Raw genomic sequence first — 21,145 nt, forward strand, 5'->3', positions numbered from 1 at the left:
AATGATCTACCGAGTTACCTACAATGAGGAAATCGTCTAAGTAGGGGACTATAAGGATATTTGACTCTCTTAAATGCGCCATAACTTCCGCAATTATTTTAGTAAACACCCTAGGTGCCGAGGTGATCCCAAAGGGGAGCGCTCTGAATTGAAAATGTCGAATCCTACCCCCCATTAGTATCGCTACCCTCAGGTATCGTTGGAAATCAGCATGAATGGGTACATGATAGTAGGCATCTTTCAAATCCACTACTACCATGAAACAGTTGTTGAAAAGCATTTTTATTGCCGAATTGATGGACTCCATTTTGAAAGTATGTTTCACCAAAAACTTATTGAGACCCTTAAGATTTATAATGGTCCTGTAAGATTTATCAGGCTTCTGGATTAGGAACAGGGGAGAGTAAAACCCTTCCCCTGCCTGAGAATACGGCACTTCTACCAAAACATTTTTGGAACAGAGAGTCCTCACTTCCTCTTCTAGGGCGAATTGTTCAGTGGGAGATGAGCGCCAGGGTGTTAACCTAAATTTGTCCTGTGGAATATGAACAAATTCCAGCTTGAGACCATGGGAAACAGTGTCTTTTATCCAAACGCTGTTTGTGATTTTCGACCACTCTGCCGAGAAATGCAATAGTCTCCCTCCCACTGGAATTGCCAGTCATTGGTCTTGTTTTTTATTTTCCGTCTGGTTACGGCGAAACATGAGACCTGTACCTCGCTTTCGCCTATCCTCCCATCTGGGACGATCTCTCCCTGGTGAAAAGGCTCGCTTTCCTCCCCGGTTGAACCTTCTTTTGTTGAAGGGACGACGGTATGGATTGAACAGGTTGGGAAACTTTTTCTTATCATCTCCTGCTTTCTCCAGGAGTTCATCCAGGGTAGGCCCAAATAAATATTCGCCTTTACAAGGGATAGCGCAGAGCTTCGCTTTTGCCTGCATATCCCCCGGCCAGCATTTCAGCCATAGGGCTCTCCTTGCAGCATTAGAAAGTCCTGCTGCTCTAGCTGCCAACTTTACGGAGTCAATTGAGGCGTCTGATAAAAAAGCCGCCCCCTCCTGGATTACAGGTAATGCTGAGAGAATGGACTCTCTAGAGGCCCCTTGTTTTAATTGGGTCTCCAACTGGTCCAGCCAGACCATCATTGACCTTGCCGTGCAGGTTGAAGCTACCGCAGGTCTTAAGGAGCCAGCTGCCATCTCCCAGGTTCCCTTCAGGAAGGTATCCACTTTCCTATCCAGGGGGTCTTTAAGTGTTCCCATATCTTCAAATGGGAGAGAAGATCGTTTAGCTACCTTGGCAATTGCTGCATCCAGCTTGGGTGCTTTCTCCCAGTTACCTACTGCTGGGTCATCAAAAGGGTATCGGCGTTTTTGCGCAGGTGGTAAGGAGCCTTTTCTCTCAGGTTTCCTCCATTCCCTATTAATAAGATCTTGTATTTTCTCATTTAAAGGAAACACTCTGCGCTTCTTTTGCTCCAATCCACTGAACATCATTTGTTCTTTGGATAGTTGAGGCTTGGGTTCCGATATACCCATTGTGCCTCTGACCGCCTTTACCAATTTGTCTATCCTTTCTAGGGGTAGGCAAAACCGAGCAGCGTCTTCTTCCGAAGAGGAGGATGATGCTGCTGAATTGTCTGATTCTTCGGACTTGTCCTTTTCCACAGACGAATCAGATGCCCACTCAGTTCTCTGCCTAGAACCTCCTGACTGTGAAAGGTTTTTAAAAGACTCTTTAACCTCCATTCTAATCATCTCCTTGAGACTGGCCGTAATAGAGGAGGATTCTTCGGCTACCTACGGGGATAAGTAAGGTAGACTAGAGTGTAAAATCTACATGCTATACCCCCTCCCCTCCTTCCAGAACCTCACCGTCTGCTGGATACAGGGGTCACATAGTTTTTTAGGGTGTGAGTCAGGCAAGGGAACTCCGCAGATGGCACATTCCCTATGCTTCGCCTTACTGACGTTTTTCCTTCCCTGCATAAAACACATGAGGGGAGACTAGTCACTAAGTGAACTTTCTCGAAGATCACTTACCAGTGGCTGCTCACACCCAGAAATACCGAAGCACGAGGGGGATCCTTTTTGACTGACCCTCCAGACCCCTGTCTGGAGGAGCTTCTGCGGCCCGAACCATCGCTCCTTTTTTCATGTTCCTTCTCCTTGGGTTTCTGGGATGCTTGTTCCAGCAGCACAACCTGCTGATCCTGATCTGAATCCATTTTCAGTAAATTGGAGCCAGAACCCGGGAACATGCTGCTGGAGCCGCCTTATAAGGCCCCTCCTTCGGTCAGCGCACCTTGCCCAGCTTGTTTGTTTAATTTTCCCGCCCCCCCGCAGCTGTGGGGAATCAATCGTCGCTCCGGAGGGATTGCGGCATGATCTCCGGTGGGCGCCGCCATCTTGGAGCCCCCGCGCATGCGCAGGAGCTCACCGATCCGGAAGACGTCGCCGGCTCCGCCCCCCGACGTCACCACAGCTTACAGCGCTTCCTGTCAGCGCTGCAGCTCTCGTGGAACGCCGAGGCCGGCCAGCTACGATCCGATCGGCGCCCCCCAGATGCCGCCGCGCTCCCCCCTGCTCCAGAGAGACCCACAGCCCACGGGAAGGGCGACTTACCAGACGCTGGCCCCGGAGACCGGACACCCCCTGGCGACCGCTCCTCGCTGCCTAGTCACCGCCGTGCCGCCCTGCCAGGGCCACCGTGACTACTTCAGGTACCCGCACCGGCCGAAGTGGGAGACCCTGTCGCCACCAGAATCGGTCCGGCCGGCCTGGACTCCTGTAGTTTCTATAGGCATCCAGTCCCTTCAGGAACAGGAAACCAACTGATGCATGGGGAGAGGTGCCGCCCTTTTGTATCTGTAGGTTTCCTGTTCCTTAAGGGCGGATCCCCTCTCTCGTGTGCTGTCATGGGAGTCCGAATAAAAAATGCATTTTCCCCTCAAGGTTGACCTCTTTCCACTCCTAACCTCCTTTATTCAGATAAATAGCTCATCTTTGATCTTTCTCTTTGTGTTACTGCCTGCCTTTTATATATTATTCTATTTATTTCTATACTGCAACCAGTTCTCATAACTTTAATTCAGTCATAATACTGGGCCTTTTTAGGATTCTAACATTTTACTATTGCAATTGATTTATAATGCCAGAATTTCGGCTTTTGCTTGATATTATATAAGAAGTACTATATTTTCCTACCGGCTAAATTTGTCTGGTACCTAGGGGCGACTAACATACAAGACTTGCTGTAGTCCAGGCAATGATCATCACTAAGTGATGAAACTTTCATTATAAGTAAACAACAGCACACAGTCTGACATGTGACATCATTGAAATCCGTGTTTTAACCCCCACCTCATACTATTCTCAGATTACATAACATTCCCTTTAAAAAATAAGCTAGTCTATATATTTAAGACCCCAAAGCGCTTCTCTAGCAGCAATACACTGCATTTTAAAATTAAGTCTGGAAGTGCGTTGCGGGCATGACGATGGACTTACAGCTTCTCAGACTTCACTGTATTACCAAAGTAGCAGCATCCTCCCCTGATTGACAGATCAGTGGCTGTGTACCAGAGCCAAGGACTTGTCAATGAGAAAGGGAAAGGTGCTGTTAATTCAAGAATAGATGTGGAGGAGCAGTAAGTGCATCACCTGGCCACAATGCACTTCCTGTCTGTCTTCAAAACAAGATTTTGTGTTTTGCTGTTATAAAGAGATTAGCTAGCATATATTGTATATGGCTACAGAGAGTCATGTAAATTCTTTTGGGTGGGTAAAACTTCCCTATAACTCCTTAACTCACTATCACATACGTGAATGTGGGGATCTTTCTTTAAAAGTCAGGACCAGTTATTTACTGCACAGGCTGGTTAACATCAGCATGTAAAAGGAACATGTGCCATTGCTCACTCTTACTGGCTCTCATCGGTGCCTTGCAACATCTTGCATTCAACGCAGTTCGGCACAGCATCAAAACAACGCATGTGGAGGCATCCGCATACATTCGCATGGCCTGCTTACCCAATGTTAAAGATATGTACGCAGGACGCATGCCGACGTAGGCGGAGCTGAATGGAAGAGGTGCAGCAGTGGTCGGGGCTTAACGGAGGAACTACGCAGCCTTCCACAGCTCTGCCAACGCAAGTGTGAAACCAACCTTACGTTTTCAAAAAATTTAAAAAAAATTGAAGGAAAAAAAACAAAAACTTTCCCCATTAAAAGAAACCCATAAAACTAAAATAAGCGATCTTATCCGGTATAGAGTTTATAAAATTCCAATATATCAAGGGCAGCACGGTGGCTCAATGGTTAGCATTGCAGCGCTGGAGTCCTGGGTTCAAATCCCACCAAGAACAACATCTGCAAGGAGTTTGTATGTTCTCCTTGTGTTTGCGTGGGTTTCCTCCGGGTTCTCTGAAATGTGGGAGGAAACCACATATAGATTGTGAGCCCCATTGAGGACAGTGATAATAAGGTGTGTAAACTGTAAAGCGCTGCAGAATATGTTAAATCTATATAAAAATAAAGATTTTCATCAAGATATAAACCGAATTAGCTGATCACTGAATGCCCTAAGTAGAATAAACAATCAAAACGCCCAGAAATGTGGTTTTTAGGTCACCACTCCTCCCTAACACAATGCAATAAAATCAGATCTATTTGTTGTATATAGCCCAAAATTGCCATCAATAAAACGGTCAGCTTGTCTTGCAAAAAAACAAGCCCTGTCCCAGAGCTTGAGGGAAAGACTCAGAAAATTGAAACAATTTGTTTGTTTTTTTATATTTTTTTTATATATAAATTTCAGATTTTTCTCTACTTAAATGAAAAAAAATTTGATACAACTTTGATATAACTCATTCTGACCTAGAGAATCATAATTCATAGTAATTTTTACCACAGAGTGCACACCACAAAAAAAAAAAAACAACAAAAAAAAGAATTTTTTGCACAATTTTATCACACTTGGATCTTTTTTCCCCCCACTTTCTAGTACTTTATATGGTCAAATTAATGGTAGCAATCAAAACTACAACTCATCCTGCAAAAATAAAATGAATGCTTATACAGCTATGTAGAAACATATTTAAAGAAAAAAAAGAAGGGGAGAAATAAATGAAAGTGCAGAAACAAATATTGGCTGCATAGGGAAGAGGTTAAGTGGGAAAGAAAAAAAATCAAGATATTAAAAACGAAAATGCAACAATAGCTAAAGGAGATGGACACTTCCGGAAGCTATTTTGTTTTTTGCCTCAAAGTCTATTTTGCAATTGGGATTCATGAAAAATGTTGCGCCTATGGGCTTTTATAGGCTTTCTGTTAAGTATTTATAACTATTATTTTTATTTTTTTTTTTAACTCCTTTTTGCAGATTTATAACTATAGACAAGTGGAAGTGAACTTTGATATGGTTGTCGTCCACCTGATAAGAATGTAGTATGCAAATTCCTGTTCCGGTTCAATTTTATTAATTCTAATTAAAAACAATAGGATTAGTTTCCCTCAACTGAGCTTAGCCACTATACGCATGTGATTGATTTTTAGATTAATAATCACATTTAAAATTTTACCTGCAACAGTTTTTCTTGTTCTTGATGCCACTTTTCCTGCCTCTTCCTCTCCTCTTCAGGGTCCCAAGACCACCTAGTTGAAACATTAAGGGACGGAACTGGCATCTGGAAATAATTTGAGAAAATGTTATATACCGTATATCCTCATTGATGTGCGCATATATAAGGACACACACCATGCAGACTAAGAACATTTAATTTAGCAAAATTGAGGAGAAATCCCAAAATTATAAGAAAAGTGGAGGAAATACGTAAAGCTATCAATAAGTTTTAAAAAGGGTTGTCCAAAATTAAAATTAGATGGGTGATTTTTTTTTCAGAAATAACGACACTACTTTTCTCAGTAGTGTTGATTATTGCAGCTCAGCTCAGCAAAAGGAGGCTAAGTGGCAATTCCACCCTTAATCCAAGGACAAGGGTGTCAAAATTTCAGGATGAAAGCCAACAGGTTTTAGCATATTACCTCTGGTGCAGAAGAATCTGTACTTCCTGGTAGTGAGACGGGAAAAAACAAACACAAATAGGTCAAATCAAAGAAAATAAAACCTTGAATACTTAATAAGAACCTCCAAGAGCGAGATTCACAATTTCTGCAAACTTTTAATGCTACTTTTGACTCCTGGTCAAGCAACATTTTATCAGCAAGACAAACACTTTAAACCTTGAAACTTGAAGGCTAAATTCATCTTTGAATGGACATTAGCATGTGCAAACTCGAGTGAGAAACCGGAAGAAAAATGATGTCTTTATTTTAATTATATTATTTATTCAATAAGACTAAATTGTCCCAAAAATTTTTTTAAAAATTGTGACTTCTGCTTTATTTTGCTAATGCTAATCATACAACCAACCTACATCCTAAATGGAGGTGGTTCTAAAATAGCTATATAACTGGTTTTACAAAAACTGGTATGCTTTTAATTTATTACATGAAGAGTAAAATCCAAATTTCCTACATGGCTTATTGAACAGACCCATGTATTACAATTAACGTAGTTAGTTTCTAAAGCCATTACAAAGGTTTTTTTAGTCTGTACTGGATGACTGTCAGTGCCAGGGAAGCAACTTTTGGAAAAAATGGAGTCTTATTTAGAACTTGTCATGTTAAACAAGATATCTGATATGTCTCTATAGACAGCATGTTATAAAACAGTAGAAGCGGAGCAGATCGATATGCACATTTTTGTTGGAAAAGATCATCTTAAATTCCTTCTTTCTATGGGCTAAAGAGTCCAGTGGGTGGTCTTCTTACTAATATATCCAGGGTTCTTTAAATATGTGAGCATTCAAAGATAGCAGTAATAACCTAATCCACTGATTAGGACCACCCCCACTTAACTCATCAGCACAAAATGACTACAAATTCCACACAAAGTGGCATGACAACTGCCCTTCAAGGCCAAAACACAATATAATCTGGTCTTTTACTTTTTGCTGCTATAGTAATAAATAAACTGGATAATTGGGATACTATTAGATTTCATTTACTTTCAATACATATGGTGTTATACAAATGATGCTCAATGCAGAATATGACACAGCAAACAAAAAAAAACATGACAACACACAAGATCAGCAAACATGCTTGTTAGTCTGCAATGAGGAGGATTGTCAAGCATTGCACAGAAAAAGCCATGGAACCTTCTGAAATATTGTATGTGACGGACGTGGTCTTCTCTAATGTCAGATATACACAAGGCATAGGCGTCTACAACACATTTGATGAACAATAAAAATGACATCACTAACAATGTAAACGCATGAACAGCAGTACAAGCGAAACAAACACCTGTACTATACAATAGGAACATGGCATCTAGAAGCTATTTTACATAGGCTTCCCGGATGGTTAACAAGCAATAGTAATTGGTTATAATCTACATCAATAGCATTGTTCTCCAGGATGAAATATGCTATTACTTCAAGAGGCTACTCTAATTATGCTGATTGAAGAACATTTAAAGTAGGAAAAATGTATATAAATACTGATGACTGAGTAGAAATGTTTGCCTTGTACAATAAGACTTGAATTGATACCAAGTTCTAGAGATCCATGCCCGCTTGTCATTATTGACCAAGAACGGAATGGGATTCTGCTCATTGCCATGTTCTAGGATCTATTACTAGATGAATGTTGCGAGACAGGGCCTCGTTAATGTCATTGCAGAGGCAGCTTTTCTATAGGTACTGGTTGTATTAGTTGTAGCTTAAAGCTACAAATATTTTACTGGTTCAGGTATAACATAAGTACTTGTTTAGTTTGCAAAAATACTGATGTTGGCACTGAACCGGGGTTATCATAAGCTTTTTCTTGCGAGTGGGTTATTCTGCAGATATTTGTCCAAACATAAAGGAGAGGAACAGCACAGCAACAACTCCCATTACCACACAAGTAGACCAATGAGCTGTAAGAAAAACCAGATGATCCTAGGGATAAAACAAATGGGTTATGTTGCTTTCAGCGTGTGGCAGGAGAAGCTTAGAACCCAACACCATGGTTAGTCCTTAAAGAACCTTTAGAATTTTGGCAATAGCAAAGCAGCTGGTACTTGATCCCAAGTGTTACCTTGCTCAAAAAACTGAGACCTCCTTTTATTGTTTCTCAAGGATATAGGTTCATGTTCTAATTGAAAGATACAAAGTAAAACAAAAAAACTTTCATAACCATTCCAATAATTTAGGGAAACCATCCCTATTGTTTAAAATTAAAATCATATTTTAGCAAGCTCTTTCACGTATTGATCTTTCCTCACATATCTGTTTCAGTTAACACTTGATTTACCACTGAAATATCAAAGTTGATGCATCTTTTGCTAGAGCCTGTACAATTTTTCTGTTATTCTTTTTGAAAATATATTAATTGATAAGCGGATGTTGTCATTCCCCTTGTTACAAGTGGAGATCAAGAAGAAACTGAAGTAACTTACTAATTAGGGGTGAGTCCCTGCACACACTGAGAATGGCCAATCAATGTTGCCTGTGTGGGGGCACAGCCTTTCACAAGGTAAATGGTAACACCCTGGTGTCAATTTCAACAATATCAAGAGGGATAACTCGGGAGCAGTATAGTATTAAGGAAACGCAATCCAAAAATTTTAATTAATGGTTAAATTCAAGCATTTACTAAAAACATACTAGATCTAAATGGGTCCTCATTAAAGCTACTCCTATTGACTTGATAATCTTGATAAAGATATACAGGGTACAGCAATGTTCTATATCGTGTTTGAGAGGTACAACAACTTTTCAGTACTTTCATGTAGAACGTTAAAGATATAAAATGAAAACGATCACTGCGTATTTGTAGAAGTACTTCTATTTCATTAAGTTATACATTTTCAGTAAGTGTAAGCAATAAACAAGCCACAAACTCCAAAAGAATAAAAGATACATGCATTCACAATTTGACATTAAAGTGAAGCTTCAACATGGAGATTACAACCATTTCTAATTATACTCCTTAACACTGAAGTTGCAACACCAAGAAGGAAAAGTTGTAGAATTATGAAAATTACAGGATCAATGGATATGTCATTGATATGCAAATGATGAAAAAAATCAAACAAAATTTTTAAAACATCTTGAACGACTACGAGCTCCATGCACAGAAACACATACACTTACTTACACACCTTGGCATGCCATCAATGAGATTTTTAATGGTTGAGTATGATTCTGCCATAGTGAATTCTCTTGCACACACGAATCATCAAGATCTGCTATCTGCTCTCTTTGCAATTGCCAATCAATGACCTCCCAGATGTCCTTGATGGGAGACAAGTCCAGAGACATTTCAGACTATGGTTGTATGCTTTAGCACCACTGGCTGCTCTAGGACACCTTCACTTTTCCTCATGAAGGTCTCTTCAAAGTTTTGTCTACGTGGTCTCCAGACCAATATCAATGTGTGCAATACAAAAGCAGAACTCGTCACTGAAAAGGATAAACCTCCACTCTAGCTTCCATTGCCATCCTTCTCTGCACCAAGAGAGCTTTTGAAAGTGGCTCGTGAGATCAATGCAAACACTGTTGTTGGACATCTGCATTGTAGCACAAAATCATGCAAACATTTTCTGACTGTGTAAACACTTTTTGATGCCATAAGCTTGGCATGTAGCTAGTGAGGAGTGTGAATGCTCATGTATGCACCAAGTATTGTGGTTGCTCAAGCGACATGTTCGAGAACCAGCGGCTGCATGTTTTGCAGTACTTAAACAGCCACAAAACATGCAGGGATTGCTTGTGTTTGTCAGGCAATCCTCGAATGTTTTGTGGCTGCCTAACAGCAAAAACAAGGAAAAACAAGCAGACACAGACTCAAAACATGTCACTCGAGCTCCTGTGATACTCGGTATATAACCCATCACCCTAAGCAAACTTGAGTAACGAGAACTTGCGCTTATCACTCTATGTGACATCTAATTTCACTTGCAGTACAGAATGGATCAGTACGTGCCATTCTTCAAATCTGATGAGTTCACCTGGGCAATGCCAGGAAGAGGCGTTTATGAGACATCACGACATACTGGTCCTACTCCAGGGATTATAGTAGGTAATGGCATACTGAAGGGTAATCAGACTCCTCTAATCTTCATTTCAAGTACCTCTAGTAGCTCTAATCTTCATTTCAGAATGCATTGATTTGCTTTTGGAATCCATGGTATGGCCATTTCTTCAAAATGTCCTAAGAGATTTTTTTTAAAACACAACAAACCCAGGCCGCATGTTGCACTTGCTATTGTGAGTAGCCCAAATGTGCTACTATGGCATGTAATACCTCCGGACATGTCTCCCATCAAGGATACCTGTGATGTCATTGGTTGTCAATTTCAAATGGAGCTGCCCGCAGTGGATCTTGATGATTTATGTGCTCTTGTGCATTTAGTCCATTAAATCTTATTTATAGCATGCCAATGCATGCAAGTGTGTGTTTTTCTAGACTCACTCAACTCCTACTCGGTACTGACTAAATAGAGACATTTATAAAGGTTTCTTTCACTATTCTCTATTTGCACATCATTACCATATTGATTGAATCTATGATTTTCATAACTGCACAACTTAGTTTTTGTTTTGGCAAATTCAATGTTAAGGAGTGTACAAATCTTCATATAAATGGTCTGAAAAGAAGTCTAAAGTGGCTCCAAAGTAAAGCTTAATTTTAAGGGTAGAGTCAGATGTCCGTAAAAATCGGAGCAAGGTCAGAACGCAGTGCACGGACAGTCAGGAGAGCCGCTGGCCAGTCTGTGCACAGCTTCTGAGCTCACTCAGATTTATACAACCGCCTGATTCTGCTCCAAGAGACAGCAGTTCAGATGCAAACCATTCTTTCGTTACTTGTCATATTCATACGCAAATGAAATGTAAAATCCCATGCCAAAAGGTTCAAATAAAGCAAACAAATATTCTAGTAAAATCAGTTCCAAGCAACTTGATGAAGATGTTTGCAGTTACTTCACTAGCCATTCATAACAAGGAAAACAAGAAAACACAATACTGTAACATAGAAGCCACAATGGTATCTTTAGTCTGAACTGCAACACTGTGGAACATGATCTGTCTGGTGACGCTGTACAAGTAGCCGCTGTTTGTACTGTATGCTCATGAGATATTTAAAGGTGCACATCTAAACTACGGTATTCTTACTTGAAGAAAAAGGAGCTTTTGTGTTTTGTTTTATCAAGTAGTCCTAATAAAGATTTATAGGAAAAGGTGACAAAGGCACAAACATGGTGAAGCATAAGGCATGTCCTAGATGTGCAGCACATAATGTGAATAAAAACATTAAATACAAAAATTCAATTTCCCAAGATGTAACATGTGGAAAGGTCACTTTTTCCACAACGCTTTTTAAGCGATGGGAAAATTCTAGGAAATTACAATATAACTATACGGAAATCACAAGACCAAGTTAACACAATATATAAACAGATACATTATTCTATCGCTGTAACTGTAATGTAACCTTGATTTTAATCTGGTCTTTATTGTCTGATAACTGCATATTTTCACACGATAAGTAAAGTACGGTTGTGTAAGCCGACAAGACAGTGAAGACAGCTATGCACACATTATGAAAATTACAATGACATTTTATAGAAAAGGTCCATTATCTGTTATAATTCTCAATTTATTTCTAATTCCATGAAGATACAGGCTACACTGTGGCACAAGCAGAAGGTTCAGAATGTGTCCTCCACTCACCCTTACTCCTATTTAAACCTGTCACCCCAAAATTCGCCTATAAGCTAAGGCCACCGGCATCAGGGGCTTATCTACAGCATTCTGTAATGCTGTAGATAAGCCCTGATGTAACCTGAAAGATAAGAAAAACAAGTTATATTATAATCACCCAGGGACGATCCTGCGGTGCGGTCCGATGGGCGTCGCAGTCCGGGTCCAGCGCCTCCCATCTTCATACGATGTCGTCCTCGGACGTAATCTTATGAAGATGGGAGGCGCTGGACCTGGACGTAGCGGGACAACCCCTGGGTGAGTATAATCTAACTTGTTTTTCTCATCATTCAGGTTACATCAGGGCTTATCTACAGCATTACAGAATGCTGTAGATAAGCCCCTGATGCCGGTGGCCTTAGCTTATAGGCGAATTTTGGGGTTACAAATTTCCTTTAACGGTAGGTGCCAGTAACACAGTATCATTTTATGCACAATGCGTATTGCACCCCAGCACAGAACTGAAGGCAGAGTCTATGACCATTTCACCTTGTAGCATCCCTATCTAAATAGCATCCTAAGCAGCAATCTACTCTACACCCCAGCTTTTTCTTTCGTAATATAGAGGTCTTGTACGAGTTAATTTACTAAAACATGACAAACTAAAACCTGCTATTACCTTTTTGCTTAGTATCCACTTCATCTTTTATTCCATTAATTTGTTTTTTCTCCTTAACCTACAACAACAAAATGATTTATCTAGTGGTTAAGTGGTGCACACACATCAGAGATACCAGATCATCATCAAAATGAAACCCACACTGTTGAATTGAAAAAAAAAAATCTAGCCTAAAACTATTTATAAATTAAGCTTAACAGAGGTATTCCCAAGCTGTTTCTTAAGCAGAACACATCTTTCAGTCTCCTCTCGGTCTCGATGATGGGAGGGCAGGCACTCCTTATTGAGTGACAGTTCTGGACGATTTCTTTTTGCTGAGCTTATGCTACTGTGCCACATTAACAGTCTCTCGGTGCACTTGTTCTGGAGTCCACATTATCATCAATATATTTGCATCTAGAGATTACATTGCCTTTGAACAAGCACATGGCTCAGGAAAGTGAGAGGTGCCATTAGAATAACTGCTCTGGAAAATGCCGATGGTGGGGACTGAAGATTTTGCACGACTGATTGGGGTAGCTCGGTCAGAAGAGGGGGGGGATTGAGCAGCTAAATCACTGAGCCGCAGAGAGGGATTTCATGTGTCCACTCTTATGCCTGGTGTATATAAAAAGCAAGTAAATTGCAAAATTTGCTTAAATTTTCATTTTCATAGTTTCGAATTAAACCAATTACAGTAAAATACTCCTTGAAAAAATAGCTTCATAAATATTTTAAGAATAAGTATACTTTAAAAGTAAGCATAGATACAGTACAGACCAAGAGAATGCCAAGAGTGTGCAAAGCAGTCAAAACGAAAGGTGGTTATTTTGAACAACCTAGAATATAAGACATGTTTTCAGTTGTTTCTCACTTTTTTGTTAAGTATATAATTCAACACGTGTTAATTCATAGTTTTGATGCCTTCAGTGTGAACTTTTTCCAGGAAAGTTTAAGGCCTCTCAGGAATGAGCCAGTTTTTTCTTTAAACCAACCTTCCAAAGAGATGGGATTACATGAGGTACTGTACATAAAGCATATCTCCCACAAAGGGCTGCATTAGACTACACTATGTTAAAGGGAACCTGTCACCCCCAAAATCGATGGTGAGGCAAGCTCACCGTCATCAGGGGCTTATCTACAGCATTCTGTAATGCTGTAGATAACCCCCGATGTTACCTGAAAGAGGAGAAAAAGACGTTAGATTATACTCACCCAGGGGCGGTCCTGCTGCTGGTCTGGTCAAATGGGTGTCTCAGGTCCGCTCCGGCGCCTCCCATTTTCATTCCATGATGTCCTCTTCTGGTCTTCACGCCGCGGCTCTGGCGCAGGCGTACTTTGTCTGCCCTGTTGAGGGCAGAGCAAAGTACTGCAGTGCGCAGGCGCCGGGCCTCTCTGACCTTTCCGGCGCCTGCGCACTGCAGTACTTTCCTCTGCCCTCAACAGGGCAGACAAAGTACGCCTGCGCCAGAGCGTGAAGACCAGTAGAGGACGTCATGGAATGAAATTGGGAGGCCCCGGAGCGGACCCGAGACACCCATTTGACCAGACTGCAGCGGGATCGCCCCTGGGTGAGTATAATCTAACGTCTTTTTCTCCTCTTTCAGGTAACATCAGCGGCTTATCTACAGCATTACAGAATGGTGTAGATAAGCCCCTGATGACGGTGAGCTTACCTCACCATCGATTTTGGGGGTGATTGGTTCCCTTTAAGGGATCAGACTATATGGGTATGTCTGGCAGCAATACTGATATCACTTGTTCCTTAGGGGAGTCTATTAGTCATTGTTAAATCATTGCATGTAGACCAGAAAAAATTTCTACCATACCTACACGAAAGGAAAAGAGATAGTTACAAGTGAGGTTACAGGGAAAAAATATAAAGAACATGTAAAAATCACAAGATATTGATGATCTGTGCAGATGATTAATAATCCCACAACATGGCCCCAGTGTTGTTAGGGTGGGCTTTTAGTAAGATTTGGACTTTTTCCAGAACAAGCATTCTCATATTACCCACAAGAATATATTATACATACACATGTGTCTATTATACACACATTCATATAGAGTGTGATTGTGTGTGAGTGTGCTACCCACGGTTCAATCATACAGGACACATTGCGATTGTAACAGGACACATGTATTGCAAACCTCTTTAAAGGGATTCTATGGGAAGATAAAAAATATACTTCAATTTAAATTTTGTCTAAAACTATAAAAGGCTCAAACGACTGCCTGTTATATGTAACTTCTTGTGATTTTACAACTTCATACTGTGACCTAATGTCACAGCACTGCTGATGCCGAATTCTAGCTAACTGCTTATGTAAGCTACTAGATGGTGACCCGATTCTAATGCCTCAGGTATTCCAGAATATGTATGTATGTATATAGCAGCCACATAGTATATAGCACAGGCCACGTAGTATATAGGAGTACTACGTGGCCTGTGGTATATACCATGTGGCTGCTATATACATACATATTGTAGAATACCCGATGCGTTAATATAGGCCACAGCCCACGTAGTATATAACAGCCCACACAGTATATAGCAGCCATGCAGAATATAACACAGCCCACGTAGTATGTAACACTGGCCACGTAATATATAACACAGCCCACATAGTATCTAACACTGGCCACGTAGTATATAGCACGCAGTATAGAACACAGCCACGTAGTATACAACACTGCCCACGTAGTATATAGCAGCCATGTATTATATAACGCAGCCCACGCAATATATAACACTGGCCACGTAATATATAGCACAGCCCACAAAGTATAGAACATAGCCCACATAGTATATAACACTGCCTATGTAGTATATAGCAGCCACATGGTATCTAACACAGCCCACGTTGTATTTAGCAGTGTGGGCACCATATCCCTGTTAAAAAAAAATAATTAAAATAAAAAATAGTTATATACTCACCCGGCGGGATCCAGCGAACCTCTGGTGATGCGCGCGGTTGCCGCCATCTTGCGTTCCCAGGATGCATTGCGAAATTACCCAGATCACTTAGCGGTCTCGTGAGACCGCTAAGTCTTCTGGGTAATTTCGCAATACATCTCTGTGACCGGAAGCAGGCGGCAGGCGCGAGCACATCGTCGGACTACCGAAGGTGAGAATAGCAGGTTTTTTGTTTTTTTTATTATTTTTAACATTAGATCTTTATACTATTGATGCTGCATAGGAAGCATCAATAGTAAAAACTTGGTCACACAGGCTTAATAGCGGCGGTAATGGAGTGAGTTACCCGCGGCATAACGCGGTCCGTTACCGCTGGCATAACCCTGTGTGAGCGCTGACTGGTAGGGGAGTATCGAGCAGGCGCTGACTGTGGGGAGTATGGAGCGGGCGCTGACTGCGGGGAGTATGGAGCGGGTGCTGACTGCGGGGAGTATGGAGCGGGCGCCGGGCACTGACTGCGGGGAGTATGGAGCGGGCGCCGGGCACTAACTGCGGGGAGTATGGAGCGGGCGCCGGGCACTGACTGCGGGGAGTATGGAGCGGGCGCCGGGCACTGACTGCAGGGGAGTAGGGAGGGACTAATCGGACTGTGGCCGTCACTGATTGGTCGCGACAGCCATGACAAGCAGCTGGCGAGACCAATCAGCGACTTGGATTTCCATCCCAGACAGAAGTCGCGACCAATGAATATCCTGGACAGACAGATGGAAGTGACCCTTAGACAATTATATAGTAGATTACCCCCCCCCCCCACCCAACCAAGGTTTATGACAGGTCTTAATCCTCACGCGCCTTAACAGGTTATATACAAAGACAGTGGAGAAGAAGTATGGGTGGAGGGGAGGAGAGGAAAGAATGCAAACCATACACAGCCTGCCCCCCTATAGTCAGGGGACTGGCTTGTGTGATCAGCTAGCTACAGCCATGACTGATCTCTGAAGTAGCACCTCAGAAGTGGAGAGGGCTCTGACTAGTGGTAAAATCACATGATGTTGCCATACAAAGACAGGCACAGATGTGTGTGCATTTATAGATTTAGGCAGAATGCCAGCTGAAAAACATTTTTATCTCCCTGGAGTACCTCTAAAATGACACATCGAAGAGAAGATAGTCTGCAATATTTGGGCATGTACATCTACTGAAGCATTGTTATCTTTCTCTACTGGGAAATAAGCTCTGATCTGGGGAAGGACAGCTCACCTATTCTATGGTGCACACCGCTCTGCAAAGGATAACTGCATGCTACAATATTCATAAATGGCAGCTTTATTAATATTCACTTTATGAGATAAGCAAAACTCTTTAGGGTCAATGTAATAATCAAAACTATAAATTTTAATATAAAGACTTCGCAAAAAAAAGCACAAAAATATAAACAGCATATTAAAAAAGAGCAGCATAAACATATTACTTACATTTCCTGGGTCGGGTGGGCTGCTTCTCACGGAAGTGCTGGGAGATCTGGAGGGGCTACTGCCCCTAGAGCTGGCATCAATCCACTTACTCTCAGGAGAACCTACAAGTTTGTGATCCATACTGGTCAGATTGAGGGTTTTATGGCTTTTGTACGGCAGGGAAGGTGGGTCTCTGCCCCAGTCTGATTGGTAAGTAATCAATGCAGCGACACAAAGTATGAAAGTTAATGAAAAAACAAACACGAGACAAGTATACAAAGTGATGAAGCAAGCAGCAAAAGCGGTGTCACAAAGTGTTACATGTCAGCAAAATAAGACCACCTTCCCCAGACATGCAGCTATACATGCAGTTAGACAGCATAATGAATACTGTACATAAACTTAAAAGGCACTTTAACCATAGTTTCTTTTTATGTATATACCGATTTTCCAAAAACAGATATTACCGTACTGAAAGAAATGAGTTTAACAAGGTGTCATTATTCACCATCTCTGTCCATAGACCAAAGACCCAATATATTCACTAAAGTGCAGACCCAGCTATGTCTAACATCGATATAGGTATATTACGAGTATTTTTTACTGATCTCCTGCCTTGTAAGCACTCCACCCCAATTCTTTCATTCTATTCTTTTCATTTTCTATTACTATCCGCTCTGTAACAGAGTTATACAGTTAAAGTGCCATTAAGTCACATACAAAACAAACAAAGATATCATCTGTAAGAAAAAAAATTCTATTGTGAATGTCTGTTCAAATTTTATTTAAAATAGCATTGAGGGTTCATTAATTCCTACAAGTTTAAGGATTTCTGCAAACATAAAAAAAATGAATCCACCTGAAAAAATCATGACTAATTATTCATTAAGAAAAAAAAACACAACATTTTAAATATGCTGCTCTGTTCAAAAATCTAAATTTGTTAAGATTACCATACTTTAAAGTACGGTAAATATCCTAAGTAGCCTGCAATGTATCAAAAATTCCAATTTTATTTGCTACCATTTTTGAAAACCGAAAAGTCCAGCACAAAAAAGTATTTACTATATTATAAAGACATTACTATATAAACAAATTCCAGCATATTTTCCAAGACCTTGCAGTCTTACCCATGGATACTATTTTACATTTTCATATGCCAGGTAGCCATCACATCTTGGGATGCTGTACTTAGCAAGTGCAGTGAAACTGGGATTTCATGGATTTTTTTATGTGTATTAGTTTTGTGTTACTTTCACCTATTAGTTGGACTATTTTTATGTGCTACATAGAAACCAACAAGCAGACTTGCCATTTACTGAAATAAAACATCCAAATGGTCTGACTGACATGTGAATTCCAATACTTGCATATGATAGTTACAGGAAGGTATCACACTTTTGGATCATTAAAGTGAATCTGTCACCTACTTTTTCATATACAAGCTTCGGCCACCGCCATCAGGGGATTATCTACAGCATTCTGTAATGCTGTAGATAAGCCCCCGATGTAACCTGAAAGATAACAAAAACAAGTTATATTATACTTACCCAGGGGCGGTCCGGTGCGGTCCAGGTCCGATGGGAGTCGCAGGTCCGGCGCCTCCCATCTTCATACGATGACGTTCTCTTCCTTGCTTCGTTTTGCGGCTCCTGCGCAGGCGTACTTTATCTGCTCTGTTGCTGGGCTTCTCGGACCTTTCCTGGCGCCTGCACACTGCAGTACTTTGCTCTGCCCTCAACAGGGTAGATAAAGTACGCCTGCGTAGGAGCCGCGACAGGAAGCAAGGAAGAGGACGTCACTGCATGAAGACGAGAGGCATCGGACCCGGACCGCGACGCCCATCGGACCGGACAGCACCGGCCTGCCCCCCCAGGGGAGTATAATACACCTGCTTTTCTTATCTTTCAGGTTACATCAGGGGCCTATGTACAGCATTACAGAATGCTGTAAATAAGCCCCTAAAGGCGGTGGCCGCAGCTTGTATACGAAAAATTAGGTGACAGATTCCCTTTAAGAAAAATATGCAATTACGTATTCACAGCAGTACAATACTCCAGGTACACAGCCAAACCAGACATTGATGGCTTCCAGGTAGCAAATTCATTTTTAAACTACCTCACTTTTTTTCTGTTTAACTGAAGGGATTTGTATAACTTATGGCTGCACTTTTTACGAAGTAATTTAAAGCACATTATATAAATAGCTTGTCAAGCCTTATGTGACATCAAAGTTGCCATAAAAATGTTAAACAGCCACATTATCAATATTTGTGTTAAGCTATATGCCCAGCACCAACAAAAGTCTTCAGCGTATCAATTCTGCCAGTTTTCAATAGTCATTATTACTATTTTCTATAGAGCCAGCGACATGCAGATAAACAGGATGTTTGTGCATCAAAATATGTGAATATCGGGCTGCATTTACTGACTATTAGAACGGGTGCATTTATTTATATATTTAAAAACTGGCAAAATTCTCTAGCTAGCATTGCCAAAAGCTGTTACCGTGAACAGCACTGTTGATATCTACAGTGAAACATACCATTCTTGCCGTATCGTCTGACATCTATTGCAAGGTTTCCGGTTTCCACAGCACTGTCCATGGCTCCTCTCCACTGATTATAGTCCATAGATGAAACCTTGATGCCGTTGACAGATAGAATTTCATCATCTACTTGCAGTTGGGAAAATTCAGCAGAGCTGCCTGCAAACAAATATACAGTCAATGATTAAAATGATCTTAAATTATATGAAATGTACTGTAGATTAAAAATGACAGGTTTGCAACTTTGTACTTGGTGATTTGCATAACACAAAAGATATGTGGTAATGGTAAAAGTACAGAAGTAAACAATGTCATACTGCCATCATGTATAAAAAGGCAAAAAACACAACATACTTTACTACAAAAACTCCCCCCAAAAATATAAACTGTTAAAAATGTAATAAGTAATATGTTGTCTAATGTTACTCTATGTCAAACAATATAACACTTACAAATAACATGATAAAGAGGAAAAATAAAAGACCTGTTACTGTACCTGAATCAACGGATGTTACAAAAACCCCTGCGCTGTTCCAGTTTGTTTTAAAGCCAAAGTCATGGCTGCTCCCAGGCTTCTGGTTAATGCTAATTCGCATGTCGCTGTATTGGTCCTGGAAAAAAAAACAACCTGAGTATCCTGTGTCTCTGACCTTTGTAGACAGGAAAGTCTATCCAGTACTGAAGGCAGGCAGGCTGTACATAATATGCTCGCTAATTATCCATGAGAGACGCTGTCAGTGCACATTGTTCAGTTTGTCACCAAATTCCTTATACTCCCAGCTGCTTTGTTCAAAAATGTCCTCTGTGTAATGTGGAAACGGGTGACGCTCAATAATTGTGTATCTACCCTAATAGGCACCGAATACCATCACTCTCAGGCCTTTGTCAGCATCCCGGAGAAAAAAAAAGGCATAATTCACATATTATTCCACTCCAGAAATTATAAATATACATTTCCCAGGAGGAAAGGAAACAATGTGTGAAAGATTATATCAAGCCTTGAATTCAAAATAACTCAGCTGACGGATTATGGTATAAAAAACAAAAAAAAAAATAGATTTAGGGACTTAATCCCAAAATCAAAAGCATGACAACAGATAAGCAATAGCATGGAAAGAGTATTTAAGATGCAGACCCCGAGACATAAGTAGGAGTTGTAGGATGTCACGAGTTCTGATGATCTATTGCCAGCCTATCAATGGAAACAAGAATCTAAGAATCCAGACAAGCTGCACATTTAGCTTTCTGAAAACCTCTCTGCATTTAATATTAAAAAAAAAAACAAAGAAAAAAAAAAACAGTAGAAACAGTGTGGCAGATGTCAGCAGTTAAATATTTTTAAGACTCTTTCTCTTATGCCATATATTATATTTGCCACAATTTATTAGCCAATCATTTAGTTCATATAACTGAACATGTTGGTCTCAGTATTGTCATAGGCTCGTTTCAAAGTGTTTAACAATTACGAACTTTATCCAATTTTTTTTTTTTTTACATGTGCTGTAATGTATTCACTGGAGACTTTGGTGGTAGTTTCCATTTGAACTTGTACAAGTATAAACCAGATACTAACCATAAATGAAACTGCAGCAAATCTGTCACTAGATTCCACAATACAAATAGAATTGTAAAAGTAGTTACACCATTCTCAAATATAAGAGATCAATGCAATAATGTATGTAGTCTGTACTGTGATTCTCTGGGCGGCTTCAGCTTAGAAATCGCTAACTAGTTCTAATGCAAACTATGGGTGAGGGAGAAGAAAAAAAAAAAAGACACGGTCCACCACTGTAGCACCACCACCAGAGA

The 21,145-nt window shown here is 40.7% G+C and overlaps 1 protein-coding gene across 20 annotated transcripts in view; it reads right to left on the bottom strand.

Annotated features, from left to right (window-relative positions):
• LMO7 (LIM domain 7) overlaps positions 1-21,145 on the bottom strand; it is a 235,734-nt gene that overhangs the window by 18,298 nt on the left and 196,291 nt on the right. For 8 of the 20 annotated variants that reach the window (XM_069758104.1, XM_069758111.1, XM_069758103.1 and 5 more), the window contains 7 exons: positions 19,833-19,947; positions 19,334-19,495; positions 16,811-16,992; positions 12,437-12,494; positions 8,150-8,206; positions 6,047-6,072; positions 5,584-5,688 (listed from right to left, as the gene is read on the bottom strand). In XM_069758104.1, the coding sequence (XP_069614205.1) occupies positions 5,584-5,688; positions 6,047-6,072; positions 8,150-8,206; positions 12,437-12,494; positions 16,811-16,992; positions 19,334-19,495; positions 19,833-19,947 (705 nt within the window). The remainder of the gene's footprint in view (positions 1-5,583; positions 5,689-6,046; positions 6,073-8,149; positions 8,207-12,436; positions 12,495-16,810; positions 16,993-19,333; positions 19,496-19,832; positions 19,948-21,145) is intronic. The other 12 variants (XM_069758115.1, XM_069758109.1, XM_069758114.1 and 9 more) reach the window with 3 other exon arrangements.

Source organism: Ranitomeya imitator, chromosome 3 (genome assembly GCF_032444005.1).
Source record: "Ranitomeya imitator isolate aRanImi1 chromosome 3, aRanImi1.pri, whole genome shotgun sequence".
Classification (NCBI taxonomy): Eukaryota; Metazoa; Chordata; class Amphibia; order Anura; family Dendrobatidae; genus Ranitomeya; species Ranitomeya imitator.